This window comes from Castanea sativa, chromosome 2 (genome assembly GCF_040712315.1).
Source record: "Castanea sativa cultivar Marrone di Chiusa Pesio chromosome 2, ASM4071231v1".
NCBI lineage: Eukaryota > Viridiplantae > Streptophyta > Magnoliopsida > Fagales > Fagaceae > Castanea > Castanea sativa.
The window spans coordinates 16,761,694-16,779,793 of NC_134014.1; the positions used below are offsets into that span (position 1 = coordinate 16,761,694).

Genomic DNA, 18,100 nt, shown 5'->3' on the forward strand with positions numbered 1-18,100 from the left:
TAAAAACAAAAAATATTGAAGTTGACAACAATGTATGTCACAAATTCTGCATTTTTCCAAATCTATATGTGCTATTGGCATTTCGCATATAACTTGCAACAACTCATATTTGCCCAGGAAAAGTAGCACCAAAAAATACCGCTAAACCACAAAACTACAATCAGTTTGTGTAGGAGTGTACACGGCTCGGTGTGATCAGTGGAACTGGCCAGTTTTGCACCGAACCTCATGGGTTAGTTTGGTCTATTCCCCAACTGCACTGCACCAAGTCGGTTGGTCTTAGCCGATCCCATGCAGTCTACTTTTATGGTGTCAGTGCGTTGGGCTGATATTGTTCGGGTCACACCATTCTTCACTAACACACTGACAAACCCAATCCCAAACCTAAACCCAAACCCAAACACGAGAAGGTATCCAATGAGACAGGTGCATGCGCCCATTGTCTCACCCAAGATTTTTTCACCCAAACACATTGTACCCACAACACTTAACTGTTCAATTCCTTTTTTCTTTTTTCTTTTTTGAGAAAGAACTGTTCAGTCTAGCAATGAGGAATGTGGATTTACAAAAAAAATAGCAGGACTTTATAATTATAGGTGTAAATTACAGTTCATATTATCAAATAATTCTAGTTAGCTGCAATCTCCATCAAAGAATTCTGTATGCTATTCATCATTTCTCCAAATTTGATAATATGAACTGTAATTTACACCTATCAAAAAAATAAAAAGAAAAAAAATCCCCAAATTTGCAAATATATAATGACAACAGAGAAAAATTGAGGCTGAGCACTACCTTGACTGAGAAAACTCTTATCATTTCCCCAAATTTGCAAATATATAGACTACAAAGTTCGGGGGCGGGGGTAGGGGTGGGGATGGGAACACTGAATATTGCCTTCACTAACCTGAAAGTCAGAAGGAAACATTGAAACAGTTGGTTGAAATTCCTGTAAAACACAAGACCAAAATATCAAACAATCAAAACAGAGAGAGAGAGAGTTACCTGGCATTGGCAAGATAAAGATGACGATGAGTTGTTGAACAAAGAAGGACGATGGTGATTGGCTATGGAGAGAGGAGAGATGGAGACACAGAGGACAAAGACATTGAAAGTGAGAAATGAGAAAATATAGAAATTTTAGACCTTAGAACTCCCAAATGGCGTCAATGCCTTCTAGCTCAATTAATTGGCACCTCCTTGCGTTTCCAAGACAATCCAAGGTTCAAATCTTTACTCTCTATTGTAATTGTTGCATTGAAAAAAAATATAAATAAATAAAATAATTCCCAAATGGAAATCAAAAGTCATTTAAGTATGCATGAATACGAAGAAGGTTTTCTTCGAAACTCCAGTTGTCTTTAAAATTCAAAAACCCTAACCGGGCACCAAATCAGTTGATGTTGGTTTTGCCCAAATTCCATTAACAGTGAAACTGAGAACCTTCAACAGCCGTCTGAGGCTATCCTTTCTGATCAGCTGCTGAACGCCCCTAAATTGTTGTGTGTGAAATGATGGTCACTATTGCAGAAAGCAATTCTTTTATCCACTTAAAAATATAGGGTAACCACGCTTAAAAAGATTCCTCCTTCACATGTTCAAGATGACATTCAAAATAGAATTTCCTACTTTCAACTAGAGATTCATGCTTTGCACATACAATGTTGCAAACATAAATTTTTTTTTTTTTTAAAATTTACATATGCTACATAAGAATGCTTGTTAACTGTCTTACTTCTCACTTTGCATTTGTGTGAGTTAGAATTTTAATTGCCGACACTAATAAAGATATAATGTCTGAAATCAGGAGATTCCTAGAAGCCTAACACTTTTCTCTTTTTGACTTTCAAATTTAAATCTTCTTCAGATGGGATCTGGGCACCATCCCTTGAGGTTGCACTCCACCATGCCATAAGCTCATCCTGCAAAATGTGGTGGGAATTTAACCACTTCACATTGAATGGGTAACAAGCAAGATTCAGAATATTGTCAATCTCACTACTAGGATGGAACCTTGCTAATCACCATCCCTCAACTTTGTGTACAGTAATTGACCCAATTGATATGAAACCAATTGATCTAAACATTAAGAGTGACCATAAAGGTGAAATGTAATAAAAATTAGCAGTTGATATTATACTATATAATAATCCATTAACAGATTTACATGATATGTAGCATTTTCGAAGAATTATGTCATCCAGTTCTTGAACTGATCATCATGAGGCATTTTTGACCTTATACCGTTAGAATTTGCCAAGTTTGAGAGACAAGGCCTGACTTAGCTTTAAGTTGTGACTCCCATGATTTTGAGATTCCATAATCGCTTCCAGTTCAAATGTTAAATTGAGCATTTATGGGTCAAGTTATACCATTTTTTAGGGAAAGCAAAAATTTTAGTCCTAAAAGTTTGGTCCCTAGAATTTCAAAAGTGACAATCAAATCCTTAAAATTTGTAATATGATTCAATTTGGTCATTAAAGTTTTCACCGTTTTCCAATTTAGCCAATAGAGTTTCAAAACTTTGTAAAATGATTACTCCCATTTTTTCCCCTTTTATATTCTTGTATTTTCCTCACATATTCTCATAAACCAAACATGGAAATACGGAATAGACAATTATTAAGCAAATTCATATTCAGAAAGTGAAAATTATTATTCTATTTTATAAACTTGGATAATTTTATAAACTTCAAGGATTTGATTGCTACTTTTAGGCCTCTAGAGATCAAATTGGATAATAGAGCTAACTTTAATGACCAAATATGGTGTTTGCCCTTTTCTTTTTTTAAATGTATACATCTATACCATATTTGACTGAAGGAATCCAAAACATTGCTGTGTTGCAAATCAATTTATTTTTCTAAATGACACTGTATTGGATATGAATCAGATAAATATATATGAGATGATTCTCAAAAAATAATAGTAATAATAATAATAATAATCAGATACATATGAGATCGTTAATACATGCAAAATCAAATATACAAAGAGAATTCCAGATGGATGGTATTTTTGGTGTCATCAATGAACTGGATAAAATGATAACTAAAACTTTCGAAACTGTCGTACACAATGTTCCCTGAATTGGAAACAATGTGCCACTTTACAGAGTACTTTGGAAGGGGGAAGAGAAGTAAAAGAAAAAACATAACTATCATTTGACTAAGTCATACCGTCATGCATTCTAAACGCGTAAATGGATGTGTCAATAAGGGAAGAAAACCTCAAGTAGCCATATAAATTTTATGTAATGCTATCAAATATTTCAAGCTTGCAAGATCTAGAGAATAATAAGTGAATTGAGCTTGAAACTGAATACTAGTAGCTTAGAAGCATAGACAAATATAGTGTGAGGAAAAACTGATATGCTGTCAGACTATTACTTACCTCAAGGAAATCATGGTTGGAGACATATTGACTCTCAACCAAACATTTGATTCCCCCTACGTTTACAGAGATAGAATTTTTTGCATTTTGTGGTGCATTCTCTCTTTGCTTCCCTGTGTGTCCAGAAAAATAAAAACGAGTCAATTACAAAAGTAAGACTTAAAGAAGTGCATTAAGATAATCCACAAATTTGTTAACAAGTATGCAAATTATCTCCCTATCAAATTGATTAGTTATACAACACAATAACAAAATAATGAATTATACCAGTTATGTAAGCCACATGGTATCCAGTTCCACCTAGTCCTTCTTGCCACTTCCCAAGCCGTAGACGCAAGAAAAAACCATCAAGAGGTGATAGTGACATATGGGAATTCATCCATCTGGTGGCCATGCAACATAGAAAAAATCATTTTTTTTTCATTGCACACAGAATATCAAATTACAGAGACGATGTACTACAGCAAGACTAAAGTTTCAAAGTCAGCCCTTGCAAGTGCAGTTCTCTAAACTATGCATCTACTAGAAGTCTAGAAGAACGAGTTCTACCACAATAAACCAAAATTCAAGATTGAAGAAAGAAGAAAGAAGAAAGAAGAAGGAAGAAAGAAGAAAGAAGCAATTTGTAATTTGGTTGATCTCTAAAAGGTATTTTTGGAAGCCAAGCATTTCATTAAAATTGAAGAGTACCAATTAAAATTAATCCTCCCACTGAAATTGGGGTTTCTGATGTCACTTTTTGTCATGTAGACATGCAACAGATTCTCTAGAACGCTAGCATTACTATGCCATCCCAACCATAAAAATAGGCTTAACTTATGTAAAACGAAAAAAGAAAAGAAAAGAGTGCTCTAGAAAAACAGGAAAACTCTATTGCCTACCATATACAAGAATGACACACAAGCACGGGTGTACTCACGCCACTGATGAAAACTGAGGATCCTGAGGACTCAAAAGAATTGAGAAAAGATCCGATCAAAAGCGCAAAAAAGACCACCATATCTGTTTAGCTTGAATTTACATGTTTGTAAATCTCCTATACATCAAACATACATTTATAGGCTGACTACTGTATGGCGTTCATATCATAAAGGGATAATTAAGCAAATTGTTAATTTTGCTGTATCCTTGAAATGCATGTGCAAACTGTCAAGAGTTAATATCAACTGTAATTAAACATACTAGTTGCCATGTATAAATGGAAATTCCAATCAAACGAGTAATTAATAATGTGAGTTTACGAATGACAGGTTAATTAGTATGATCTACTTACTTTAGGATATCTGAGCGAGACAAACGAAGGCTTTTTACGGCGTTAAAGATTCCTTTTGGTACATCAGAAAGTTTCCTATTGATAGACATGATCTGATTTTCTTTTGAATAGTTTTCCACAGGACTTGAAGCAATGTACTTCTTCAATGAATTTGCATTAGATCCTATTTCTTCAGGGGCTATGAATTCATTTGGTTTCCAATTAAAATTATGGTCTGATATACTAAGAGCACTCCCGTCACAAGCAGCTGGAAATTGATTCTTCCAACCAGTTAGCAGCTTTGAATTTTCTTTACCTCCTGTTTTATTCTGCATTTCTCTAGGACCAACCAAACCACATCTTGTTTGATGTCGCCCTCTTGAGGATGTACTGGGACATGCAACAGCCCAATGATTGAACTGGAAACATCTAATGCACAAACAAGGCGATTCTTCTGCCCCATTGTAGGAATTGATATTCCTTAGAAGATCCTCAATCTCACTTTCTGTTATCTCAGAACACTCTTGTAAATGGTGACCCTTTATGCCACAAAAGAAACAGATTACAGTATCTTTTACATCTGATGGCATGATGTGTTTTAGGGCATCCAATCTTCTTGCAAAGATAGAAGCCATTGCCTCTGAACTTTCAAACTTTGGAGAAGGCAATTTAGGGTTCAATTTATTTACAGATTTCTGGTCATTGTGGCCTTTGATCCAATTAGAACCAACAACCGCGTCAGTATCAGCAGGACACTTCTGTGATTCTTTGCCCAAAGCAAGCATTGGACCTTCAGCAGAGAGCTCCCTTACTGCCACACTTTTGTGGTTTTTGGAAAAGCCAACATAATTCTCAGGACAAGGAAGAGGTCTTGTGCAATCAGTGGAGCACTCAAGACCTACACCAATACTCTGGATGCAATCATCCACGTTTAACACAGGGCCAGAAGTTTTTGCACAAAACCGAGTTATCCACAAGCTATTTCTGTAATCATTAGTTGTCTTCCCTTCAGCTGGCAGCTCAGAATCAAAGTTCTCAGCACTGATAGTCCTACGCTTACCCAGAGAAGAATTGGAGCTTATTCCATCTTTCTCATTTCCAAAGTCCACGTTGCATGACTTTTTATTCTCCCTGGAATTAATCTTGCTATTTTCCTTGCTGGAAACAAATGTCACTGGAAATGTTTTAGGCTGGTTTAATGAATCTGCTCCATTTCCAGAGGTTGATTCATCAAGCTTATCATTTGGCAGCAGATTTTGTCTGCATATTTTATCACCATCCCCACAAATGGATATTGGAGTAGCATTAATGTTGCACATCTTGTTATCCAGCTCATGCTCCTTAGATCCTTCTCCAGTTTGATAATTGGCATTAAACAATGTTGTTTCTCCTCCTGCCTTTGGACAATATAAGGACTGAAAAATTGACTGAAAACCATTATTTTTGAATCCTGGATCATGATTCTTGTTGCATGTGAGAAGATTCTGATGTCCATGATCAGGATGTGCAATAGCAAGAGAAAGAGAAGGTGCCTCACCTTGCATTGGTTTTGAGAAACCCTTCATAATGTTCGTTATCCAATTCATAAAGGAGCTATCTTGTTTAACATAGGATGTTGAACCGGGTGTATCTTGAATTTGGCTTTTGATTTTTTTACTCCCAACAATCATGTGTCCTTCAACGCTCCACCTCTTCTTGCCTGTTGAAAACAACCCACTGTTGCAGCTTTCAACACTCTCATGGCTAACATCCTCCTCTTTTGACAATCTTCGATCAATATCTCCATCAGATAAAGCCTTTTCCTTGCCTTTGCTTCGAGGCATATGGATTCTGCTGTTAGTTGGAGAGACTTCAATCAGAACGGTCTTGCCTCTGCGAAGTACAACTTCATCCGGCTGAAAGCCAGTTTTACCTTCATTGAACTCTGGTTCTACAATCTTATTCGCTGCACCACAAGCACTATCACCAATCAGAGTTCGTAAATCATTCTCTGCAGTGAACTCCAGCATTTCCAAAGGTCTTTTGCCTGGGGAACTAAGATTCTGGACTGGAGTTTCAGAAGCTTTGCATTTATCCACGGGGAGAACATCAGAGGCCAAATTAATATTCTTTCCCAATATATGATTGCCACTTCCAAAATCTCTGCCTCCACCTCTAGAGTCCTCAGAAAATGATTCATTCGCCACCATGTCAGGTTTAGGTTCAACTATTTTGGTTGGTATAATATCAGATAATCCTCCATTTACCAGACCTGTAGGTAAATCAGCAGGTTAAATACTTAAATCATAGCAGATGTCAAGAAAATAATGAATGCTCCATCAACTTTGAGAAAAGTAAGATATAAATAAAATGTCCACTTAACATGGAAGGAAAAACACTTTGCATGGCTTGTGTGGTTGAGGCAAAATAGGAAGTGCCAAATATTTTGATGGTTCTTGCAGAAAGCATATGATCCATTCCTTTTGTTAAAATAGAAATAACAAAATAAAGAGACGTACAAGGAGAGAAGGTAGAACTGTAGAAGCAAGGAGAATTAATGTGGTTTAACCAAATGGTACGTCCTTTGTGGAAAGCCCATAGCAGCTACAGTTTTGCCATTTAGAATTGTGTATTACAAGAATCCAATATAGGGTATATACACACAATGGTTGACTTAGGGCCATTGATTATGCCTGGGATCAAGGAACAGGACTAAGGTATGTACATAGTAAAACGTAGAGAGTCAAACAAAGCATGTGCAGATACTAACACCCACCTCAAACTCAAGGGGAATTATAATCTCATGAGGAAAACCATGACCATGAATGACCGGATTAGATATAGAATGGACCAGCCATAATGTGGAATGATTGTGCGAAATGCTAACAATAGTTGATGGCAACTACCAATGAAAATCTGCAACCAGAGAACGGTTGCACCAGTGACCAAAGAGTAGCTCCTATGGTCAAAGAAAGGCTACACTGGTGGCCTGAGGAATATCAACAGAGGATAACATAGATTGAACCTAAAAAGAATGAGGGATATACCAATTTGGTGGGTTTCACATAGATTGAACCTAAAAAGAATGAGTGATATACCAATTAGTGTGACTTGGGAGCCTCAAATGGGGAGATAGAACCCAAAATTGGAATCTATGTGAAAAATGGACTAGGAAAGAGGTTGGGACAGTGGCTGGCAATGACTGGTCCAAATGATGATCAGCAGTGCGATCTGAGCGATGGTCAGCAGTGGACTACTTGAATCTTATTGATAGCCACAGAAAAGTGCCTCTCATACCATGCTAAAAAAGAAATAAGAAAATGAGGTGATGTAAAAAGAAAGAAAGTGGAACCAAAGAGAATTAACATAGTTCGGCCTAACAACGTACATCCAAATCCAAAAACTCTTAGCAGCTACATCTTTGCTATTCAGAATTGTGTATTACAAGAACCCAATACAGAATAAATATACACACAATGGTTGACCTACTCATTGATTATGCATAGATCAAGGATAATTGATATATCTTGGTTCAAGGTATAATAAAAGGCCATGATGAAGGTACATACACAATAAAACACAGAGAGCAGATACAATAAGTCATATAAAATAAGTGCATATACTACCACGTTTCTAGAACAATAGAAATAGATCGGTTGTAGACCAAAGACCAGAGTAACTTCAAAGGACTACCTAGAACTGTCTTCTGGGAAAAAAGAGTAAAAAGATAGGGGCATGCACCTGGCAAACTAGGAACATTGTTTTCTCCGGTCTCAGATATTTCATCCATTTGAACATTGATTGGGGCACAAATATCATCACCTTCACTCTTTCTTATATCCTCCTTTCGAGTAACTTGTAGAACAGATGATCCTACCATGTTGTTCACTTCCTCCATATTACAAATAGGTCCTGCCAAACAAGAGTCCTCAGGTTTTGTTAAACAAGTTTCGAGGGGAAAACATGAAACAATACATATAAAAAGATTGATCTTGATAGGTCCACATTCATCATTATACAACTTGATACCATAAACTTTTTTCTCCATTACTAAGAAAAATTTAGACCAAATATCTAGCCCAACCCCACGTACCCTACAATTTAACATAAAAAATAATTTACCTAACCTGTCTTATGTTCATGATTTGGCTGACATTCTGGCATGCCACCACCAGCACTTGTAAGAGATGCATTTGAAGTATTTGCACCAGCAAAATCATCCTTTGTATGACTTGCCACTTGTGGTGTAATGACTTCATCTACAGGTTTGTCAGTTGTAGAACTCCCGCCCATAAAGCTTTGAGGTGCTGGAAAATCCACATTGCTTGGTCCTGCACCCCACAAAAGTGAGGGTTTTTTATTGGCAAAGCTGGAATCAGCACATTTGAGACTCAAACCTTTATGCGGAGACCAAACTAGTTCAGAAAGGGGATCAGAGGCCACAAATGTCATGTCTATCCTTGAACCTGCATTTGCACCTGCACCTGAATCAATGTTCATTGGTCTCTGAATACACTGATTAGAATAACTCGGTGCAAGTCCTAATTCAGTCACTGGTTCTATGTTCTCATTGTCCACATTCATATTTGGTTGGATGGATTAGTAGGCAATCCTGAAATGCCAACAGGGACCAATTAGTCTGCTAAACATGTGAATTATTAACAATCACAACAATCGCCTTTTTTTTTCCTCTCTCTCCCTCTCTCTCTCTCTAGTTTTTAAATGGGGAATGCAAGTATCACAATATAGGGAGAATAATTGGAGTTTCCAGATTAAACATACTGTAGCAGCATTGCTTTGAAATGTGTAGCATAGGAGATGAATTAATCTTAATATGTTTGTAAACCTTTTAGACAGAAGGTCAATAAGATTACAAAGACCCTACTAAAGAGAGGTGAAACTTTTAATCCAATTTATGGAAGGAGATGCCTTAGTAACTTTCTCTTCCTTCTCTTAAGAGAGAAGAGCGAGAAAATAAACAGGACCTATTAGCACATCGGAAAAAACAAAACCTCATTAAATGCATCTTCGACTATGAACACTTTGATATGCCAACAGAATGTGTTGAAAGTATGAAAATCAAACGTAAATGACAATTGACGAAGATGTTATCTTAGAATATTATAACGGCAGGAATTGGCATATTGACAACGTATTGAGTTTGTACAGTGAAAACAAAAACTCATTTCAAGAAAAAACTTTGATTGAGACATAGAGTAGCATATCAATCACTAGATTGCATCCATAAACACACACAGAGAGTGCATAGTCATATTAAAAGCCAATGAGGATAATCATGATACTAATTTCTAATAAATGAAAACCCATTAAGTCAACCCACAGTTTTCTACTATTCAGTTGCTCCCATGCATATAAGCAATAATTCAAATTGCTTATGCAATCATTTTCCATTTTACCTTCTCATTCAATAGAAGAAGCATTTCAGAGAAAAATGTTTTGAATAAATATGAAGAGAGTAATTACAATTTAGCAAAGCATAACTTTGAATTCACACAGTGACATTACGATATCAGAATATTGCAGGACAAATAATTCAAAAAATAACATGGAGTATCTTTTGCAGACAGAAGTAAGAATTAAATTTAACTAAAAAAATAACAGACAAACATTAGGGGTAGTACGAAGGTCCTTTGAGGGTACACATTATCCTTTGAATAACAAAACATGTAGACTAAGATAAATTAATAATGAGGAAATTCATAGGGAAAGTTCAAAGATTTCAACAAAAGTATAAAAAGATTGTCTGAGAATTTTGGAATTAAATTAAAATAGCAAACAAAGGAAGGAAAAGGGATTGTGGCCATTCAACTTGATTCAGAAAAAAAAAGCCATTCATATATTTGTAAAGATATCCTTCAAACTTCGAAGGATACTATTAAGTATTACTTACAAGTAATTTAATTGTTAGGAAATTTAGGGGAAATCAAATGAAAGTACACAAGAACAAACAGGCCTACAAGCATGGATGAATAATTATCTAGAAGAAATTATTTTCCCCCACTTGAATGAGTTTCCTAATGGGTTGCAGCCAAATTGTCCTAGTATACAATAAGCCAAGATTCTACAACAGCAAACTTGGAGAATCCTATGAATTTCTCTCTAATGGTGTGCAAAATCAGTAAAATGTTAAAATTCCTTTTCAAAATTATGTAAATAACTATATATAAATGCTTATTTATAATCAATGAAGAGTTGCCAATAAAAAGTCACCTTTGAAATGTCACCCATGATAGGAATGAAGAGTTTCCAAAGAAAAGTCACATTTGAAATGTCACTTAAGAATGGGTTTAGCACCCTAAAACGTTGCCAATGCTATTACTAGCTGTTTGGAACACAAACAGGTTCATTTTCCTTATTTTCCACATAATTATGCTGAAAACATACTTTCTGCAACTATTGCGCACAAGCAAGATGGAGTGAAAATGCACTTTGCTCGGGCAAGCTGCCCTGCTTGCTTGAGTGAACTCTTCAATAACCAAAATAAAACTCCAACAGAAAGTTTCGCTTGTCCCTTGCTCCTCTCTTGCCTGTCCCTCGCTTGGGTGAACTTCAATCTTGCTCAAGGGAGATTCTTAAAACCAGTTTTTTATTACCTTAAATCTTTTGCCATACTTCTACTTTTCTAGTTGAATCTTCTCACGTATAACAACCTACATGTGAATATTTATATATACAACAATCCCCCACTAGGTTGTAATATCCATATCCAACTTAGGTTGACATTATGTCACGCATAAAGAAGGTGTTTTTCAACTTAAACCTCCCACTAGTTTAGTAATCTCACGACTCCAAGAAGACTCCTAGAAGTTAATGATGGTCAAAGCTTAAAGCAAAACTATTTGCCTCAAAGCAAGAGAAAACATGCATATGAAAGCATCCTTTACACCAAAACCTCACATCTTGTTAACACTATTATGGCTATGTGCTACTCCATTGAATCCTAACTCTAGTTTAAAAATGGCACTTTATGCCCACATAAGTGGAATTTCTTATGATGTCCCTGTTACACAAAAATTTAAATGTATATTGACCTTCATTAATAGTATAAACTCATCCTCTATAACGTGTTACAGTAAGCATTAATCTATTTTGAATGTGACTTCAAAATTTTAGTTCTCAACTAACCACTTATTAACACACCACTTATTAAAACATTGTTGCTACCCTTTAAACCTCTTTAGATTGGATCTATTTGAGGTTCATTTCTTGCTATTGGTAATTCTATACAAAGGATTTTAGTCCCATTCAAATGGATATGGTATACCAATTCTCAAAACACACAATTGATAGGTGGGTCTATTAAGTTGCTTTTAGATTTAACATAGACAACGGATAATCCCATTAACTATTACGTTTTCTAGTTATTCTTGTTTGAGATTCATATGTCTAAAGTTCATTCATTTAAATATAGTGGATGACTACACTCAATGCACATATATTTACTTAATGAAACATTGATCAAATACCATTTCGGCTATACCCTTTTACAATCTTTTGTCCAACTCATTGAGTTGACAAAATCATCCATAGTGATAACATACCAAAATTTGACATTCCTTCATATTATTCCTCCAAAGGCATTATACATGAAACTAGTTGCACTACTCTTTCAGGGCCACCGACCTAAATATTTTTGGTATTTGATCAATAGGACATGCATAGCCCTCCTAAAATTGTTTTAGGTCCAGCCTCTTATAACCACTTCAAAGTTTTTGGTTGCTTTGGTTTCGCCTCCGCCCACTTCCAAAAACCCTCAAAATTGATGCATGTGATACGTAGTGCATTCTCCTTGGTTATCTTGTGGCCAAAAGAGAAATTACCTTTGTCTCTCGGGATGTCCTCTTTTATGAAGACCATTTTCCCTTCTCTCTTACAACTTCCCCCTCATTATCACTTCCATTGTCCTTCCCTTTTGACAATCCCGACATCACCCACCCCTCTAAAGCACCATACTCCTGACATCTTTACCCCTATCCCTGCCCCTCCCTGAAAATCATCATAATCCACCAAGCTTCCTACTTAATTTCACGTAGAGGTGGCAACTCATGTTCACATGTCAGGTTTGTGTCGTGTTGAACCATGAGTATTCGGCTACATGGGTTGACCTGAACCCGACCTATTTAGTAAACGTTTCAAAAATCCTCAATCCTAACACAACTATTTATCAAACAGGCCAACTCGACACAACACGTTCAACCCATTTAATTAACAAGTCATATAAAAGTCAATATAAATGACCCGTTTAATAACCTATTTGTTAATAGGTCATATTTGATCCAAATAACATGTTATCAATTTTCATATATCTAAAATTAAAATACAATACAACCATAACTATAGTAATAAAAATATAATTACAACCATATATTAATCAGTAAAAACAAAATAATAATAACAAAAACTAATACATTTATAAGCTAAACGAGTCAAACGAGTTCGCATGTTGAACACAAACACGACCTATTTATTAAACGGGTCAGCCACGTCAACCTGAATATGCCCGAACCCATTTAGCCTTAACCCATGGCCTCTTTATAAACGGGTTTGTCGTGTCGGGTTTGTGGGTCGTATTAGATTTTGCCACCCCTACTTGCACGATATCCACCTTGGTCAAGCTCTCTCAACTCGGCCCACTACTTCATCCAACTTAGCTTTGGTTAGCCCTTCTGGTACTTCTTACCCCTTTTCTTTCTCTCATATGATGATTTATCGCCCTCACCAGGCTTTCACATTTTATCTCTCTCTAGAAAAAAATAAAAAATAAAAAGATTTTCTTGCAAGCTATGCAAGATCCTAAGTGAAAAAATGCCATGTGCGCCGAAATTGATGGCCTTAGAGCCAACAACACAAGGACTCTCACCGATTCTCCACCCAACAAAAAGCCCAATGACTGCAAATGGGTTACATGGCTCTATGGAAGGCTATAAGGCTCTCTTGATCGCTAAAGGATACAATCAACAAGAGGTCCTTGCCTACTTTGAGACTCACCCCAGTTGCCAAGTTAGTCACTATCTATGTCTTCCTTGACCTAGCCACAACACACAATTGGCACCTTCACCAGCCAGATGTCAAAAATGACTTTCTGTACGAGATCTTGATGAGAATGTCTATATGCACCTTCCTACTAGTTTTGAATAAAAGCGGGAGATAAGAGTATGTAAACTCAATAAATCTCCAAATAGTAACAAACAAGCTTCCCGGCAATGGTTTGCAAAGTTTTTTTCAACTATTCTAGATGCAAGATACAAGATATCCAAAGCAGATTACTCATTGTTTGTTCGATCCTACTAACATGAGTTTACCACGGCCCTTATCTATGTTGATGACATTATTCTACCAAGGAACATTTTGGAGCATATAAGAACTCAAGAAATTCTTAGGAGAACAATTCAAGCTTAAAAACCTTGGAAACCAAAAACAATTTTGGGTTTTTGGGGATAAAGGTTGCACAATCAAAGAAGAGAATATCCATATCACAACACAAATATGCACTTGAAATTCTTGACGAAATAGGGTTTCTAGGAGCAAAGCCATCCTAGTTCCTAGTGGAGCAAAATATGCTACTCAATGAGTGTGAAGGAGACTTCATTATTGATCCCTCATCATACCATTGACTAATTGGGAGACTACTCAATGAGAGTTCCATGCCTGATCTCAAGCTTCTATTTTTCTGAACCTTACTTGACTGGTTCTTTGTGTGGAGAAACCAACATTTTTCTTCTCTTTTGGATTTACTTGACTTTTGTAATGTTCATTTTTTATTTGTTTCCCCCTGTATACTCCCTGTGTACCTGGGTGTAATGTCCCTCTCTTTTTATTATCAATGAATCTTTATTACTTATCAAAAATATATATATACTTAACCATTACCAAGCCAAATTTGACTCATATAATGCATATTATAAGTTAGTTCACGGACAAGCCTCGAATACCCCATCTAGATGGGGCACATCAAGTATTGAGATACATCAAGCAAACACCAGGTTTAAGGAATTTTCAAGGATGCTGGTAAATTAGTCACTACATACTAAATATTACTTGGCCAATCTCTCATTTCCGGAAGACCAAGAAAAAAACAAATGTTTAACCTTCATCAGCTGAGGTAGAATACAAATCCATGGAGACTTCATGTTGTAGGAAACAACTCTTGGTAGACCCCAATATCTCACACCTAAAACCATCTAAATTATACTACTACAACAACAACCCTGTCATTCATTTAGCTTCAAACCAAGCCTTTCATGAATGCACAAAACATATCTAAAGAAATTGTCATGTAGTGATAGAAAAACTCCAAAGTTGGCTCATCCAAATTGCACATGTCTCTACAAATCAACAGCTAGCAAATTTGTTCACTAAAGCACTTGAGGATTTACAAGCTGAATTTCTACTTGGCAAGTTGGGTGTCCTGAATTTTCACTTCAACTAGATGGGGAGTGTTGAAGATCAAACATATAAGCAAAACTCACCCACCAAATTTGTTAAGGAAGACTAGATCAGTATGGAAAGTTCACCAACCACATCAACATCTCCATGTAATTAGCAAAATCAAGCTTATAAGGAAACTAACGGCAATATCAATCAAAGTAGATTTCACAAGAGTAGGGATTATGTTTGTAAGAAACATGTATATATAGAAACCTATATAATAGAACAAAGCATTGCAAAATAGAAAATAACACTAACTTTGTGGATGTAGGCTTGGCTTTCATAGCCGAATTACGTGCTCCCTTTCTTCATAGTCATATATGTTTTACAGCTTCACCATTATTGTACCAGGAAAATGGCTCACAAAGGTCATGACCGCAACTCTATAGATTGGAATTAAAGAGTCCTATTTTATGGTTCTCTTAAGATAACCAAGAATTCTATGAATCACTTTCCAATGATCAACACTAGGATTACTGTACTTTGAAAGTTTGCATACTGTGAAGACTATGTCTAATATGGTGCAATGCATAGCATACACCATGCTACATATAGCACTAGCATACTCGATATTTACTATTACCCTCCCACGATTCTCACTTAACTTTATGCTGGAATCAAAAGATGTATTCACCTCTTTTATCTTGAGATATTCAAATCTAGTGAGCACTTTCTCAATATAATGAGATTGATACAGCAAAAAACCTCCACTATATTTCTTTACTTTAATTCCCATAATAATATCCAATTCATAATTAAGATCATCTTAAACATAGAAGTCAAACACTTAGGTCCATTTGGGAACAGCTTATTTAACTGAAACTGAAAATTTTTTTTTGTTGAAAATACTGTAAATAAAGCTAAAAGTTAGCTGAAATTGTATGATGAGACTCATGAATAATACCAAAAAATGAAATAGGACCTATAAATAGTAGCAAAAATAAGTTAAATAGTAAAAAAGCTGACCAATATAAGCTATCCCAAAAGCAACCTTATAGTTTCAAAGTCAGTCCCAAATATAAGCATATCATCGTATCATCAACATAAAAGACACAATAAATTTGTAAGCTTTATGGTATATAAACTTGGAAACTTAGGGCTAGACTAGCTTATTGTCCTTAAACCTATTGCTGATTACATTTTAATTAGTGGTAAAAGAACAAGATGATTGCAAGTAGAGTCAGAAAACCTGACCTTTACTACTAACAAAAATTTTCTGAAACACTGAGAGCACAACCATGACTTAAAGAGGCATGATACTACAATTTGATTTGCCAATGCTAATGGGCTGCATTAATTTAGCGTAAGATTATACTTGGACCTTATAAAATGAAAATCTATGATCTAACCCCTACTTCATAGCTAAAATTTGAACTTTATGAATAATAGTACACAAAACCTCACACACACATAAACTATACATTAAATATTTATATATAATTTAGCGGTGGGGTAAATCTAGCGTAGGTTCTCTTGCTTCTTGTTCAGAATTAAAGCCCTAACTTAGAAATAAGGGAAAGATCATACAAGAAAACCATTGTTATTTGAAGAAATGGAAGTTTCAGAAGATACAGGATCAAAGCAATGAACTTATGGCAAAAGCAACAGAATTAAGGAATATCCATTAAGTAAAGCATGATTTGTGAAGACCCACATACCTGTTTTTCCTTAAATCCATGGAACTTGCTTTCCCTCTGTCACTTCTTTCTACTACTTATGCAGGATACTATATATACACTGCACTCCAAAAGGCTTAGTACAAACTATAAGAAGAAAAAAACTATATGAAAGATTGTAGGAGAAAAAAGAGTGAGAGTGAGAGTGAGAGAGAGAGAGAGAGAGAGAGAGTGAATCTTTTTTCTTTAGAGAGAAAGAGAGAGAGATGAGACCACCAAACCAGTTGCAGAGTACTTGCAAATGCCATGCGTCATGCTAGCAAAGTTACATGAAGCTCACAGCCTTTTCCTAAGATTCTGAGGTATGAGGTTAACAAAATGCCACGCGGCACATTGTCTGCCAATTACATATTGTTTATTTTGTAGTAACATATTTAAAAATTAATATATTATTACCTTTTCAAAAGTATATATATATATATATTATGGAAAACTCTTGTGTCACACTAAAAGACACAATTTTAACCGCAATTTGTTCATATGGCAAGCTGTAGTTAGCGAAGGGATGATGATAGATCCACGCGGGACACTCCTCTACAACCACAACTTGACACATAAATAAGTTGTGATTAAAATTGTGTCTTTAGTGTGGCACCAGAATTAGCAGTATATTATTACAAAGTGAGTACTGTCTACTGTGTATAATATTATCAGCTGTCAAAAGCTCGTGTTTCCTTTTTGAGTAATATATGTATATATATATATATATATGTGCGCGTGTGTATGTATATTGGATTCTCTCAATTAACAAACCATCTCGGGAATGCCTTCTTTTTAACGTTATTTGACTTTGGGCTCAAAAGCATGCAAGTAGTTTTATATATATAATTTTACTCACTTAGGACACGGAATAGTATAATATTTTTAAAGATAAATGGTTTAATGTGTACTTTTAAGCGGATCAATATTATATATATATATATATATATATATATTTTTTTTTTTTTTTTTTGACAATCATCATCATTTTGTTAATGACAAAATCTGTACTTCAGATTTGGAGGTAATGATAGTTGTAACAACTATATATATATGAAATGATTGAAATCTTTAGAGTATCATCTAAACAGGATTTTGGCTTCGGGATGGGAAATTATTTTAGTTTTTAGTTTTGAACATTCATGTTAAAAATAAAAATTATTTTAGTTTTTATTCAAAGGGTAAATTACCCTTCCAAGAAAAAAAAAATCAACGGTAAATTATCATTTTGATCATGTATCAATTTAGCCTCTAATATTTTAAGGGTCATGTTAGCAGTGTTTTTAGGACAATTATTAATTAATTATTTTTATAAGAAATATTAAAAAAGAATTAGAAGAAAGAAATATAAAAAGTTATAAAAAGAATTAAA

The 18,100-nt window shown here is 35.3% G+C and overlaps 1 protein-coding gene across 6 annotated transcripts; it reads right to left on the reverse strand.

Moving 5' to 3' along the window:
• Positions 1-1,558: 1,558 nt before the first annotated feature.
• Positions 1,559-16,986, reverse strand: LOC142624570 (uncharacterized). 6 transcript variants are annotated; one of them, XM_075798178.1, is made up of 8 exons: positions 16,732-16,980; positions 9,022-9,236; positions 8,752-8,955; positions 8,366-8,536; positions 4,667-6,896; positions 3,661-3,776; positions 3,394-3,506; positions 1,559-1,949 (listed from the first exon to the last, which is right to left on the reverse strand). In XM_075798178.1, exons 2-8 carry the CDS (start codon positions 9,206-9,208, stop codon positions 1,815-1,817), a joined length of 3,156 nt encoding a protein of 1,051 aa, XP_075654293.1. In that variant the 5' UTR covers positions 9,209-9,236; positions 16,732-16,980; the 3' UTR covers positions 1,559-1,814. The 6 variants fall into 6 exon arrangements, with proteins under 6 accessions (XP_075654293.1, XP_075654296.1, XP_075654292.1 ...); XM_075798181.1 differs by having other exon boundaries at positions 9,022-9,108; positions 16,732-16,979; XM_075798177.1 differs by having other exon boundaries at positions 1,559-1,922; positions 8,752-9,236; positions 16,732-16,986.
• Between the last annotated feature and the right edge of the window lie 1,114 nt (positions 16,987-18,100).

Coding starts and splice junctions, on each gene's coding strand:
- LOC142624570 (XM_075798176.1), bottom strand. CDS start 9,208: ATGAATGTGGACAATGAGAACATAGAACCAGTGACTGAATTAGGACTT. Junction 3,777..4,666: donor TCTCGCTCAGATATCCTAAA/GTAAGTAGATCA, acceptor CATGGCCACCAG/ATGGATGAATTCCCATATGT. Junction 1,950..3,393: donor CCAACCATGATTTCCTTGAG/GTAAGTAATAGT, acceptor TTCAATGTGAAG/TGGTTAAATTCCCACCACAT.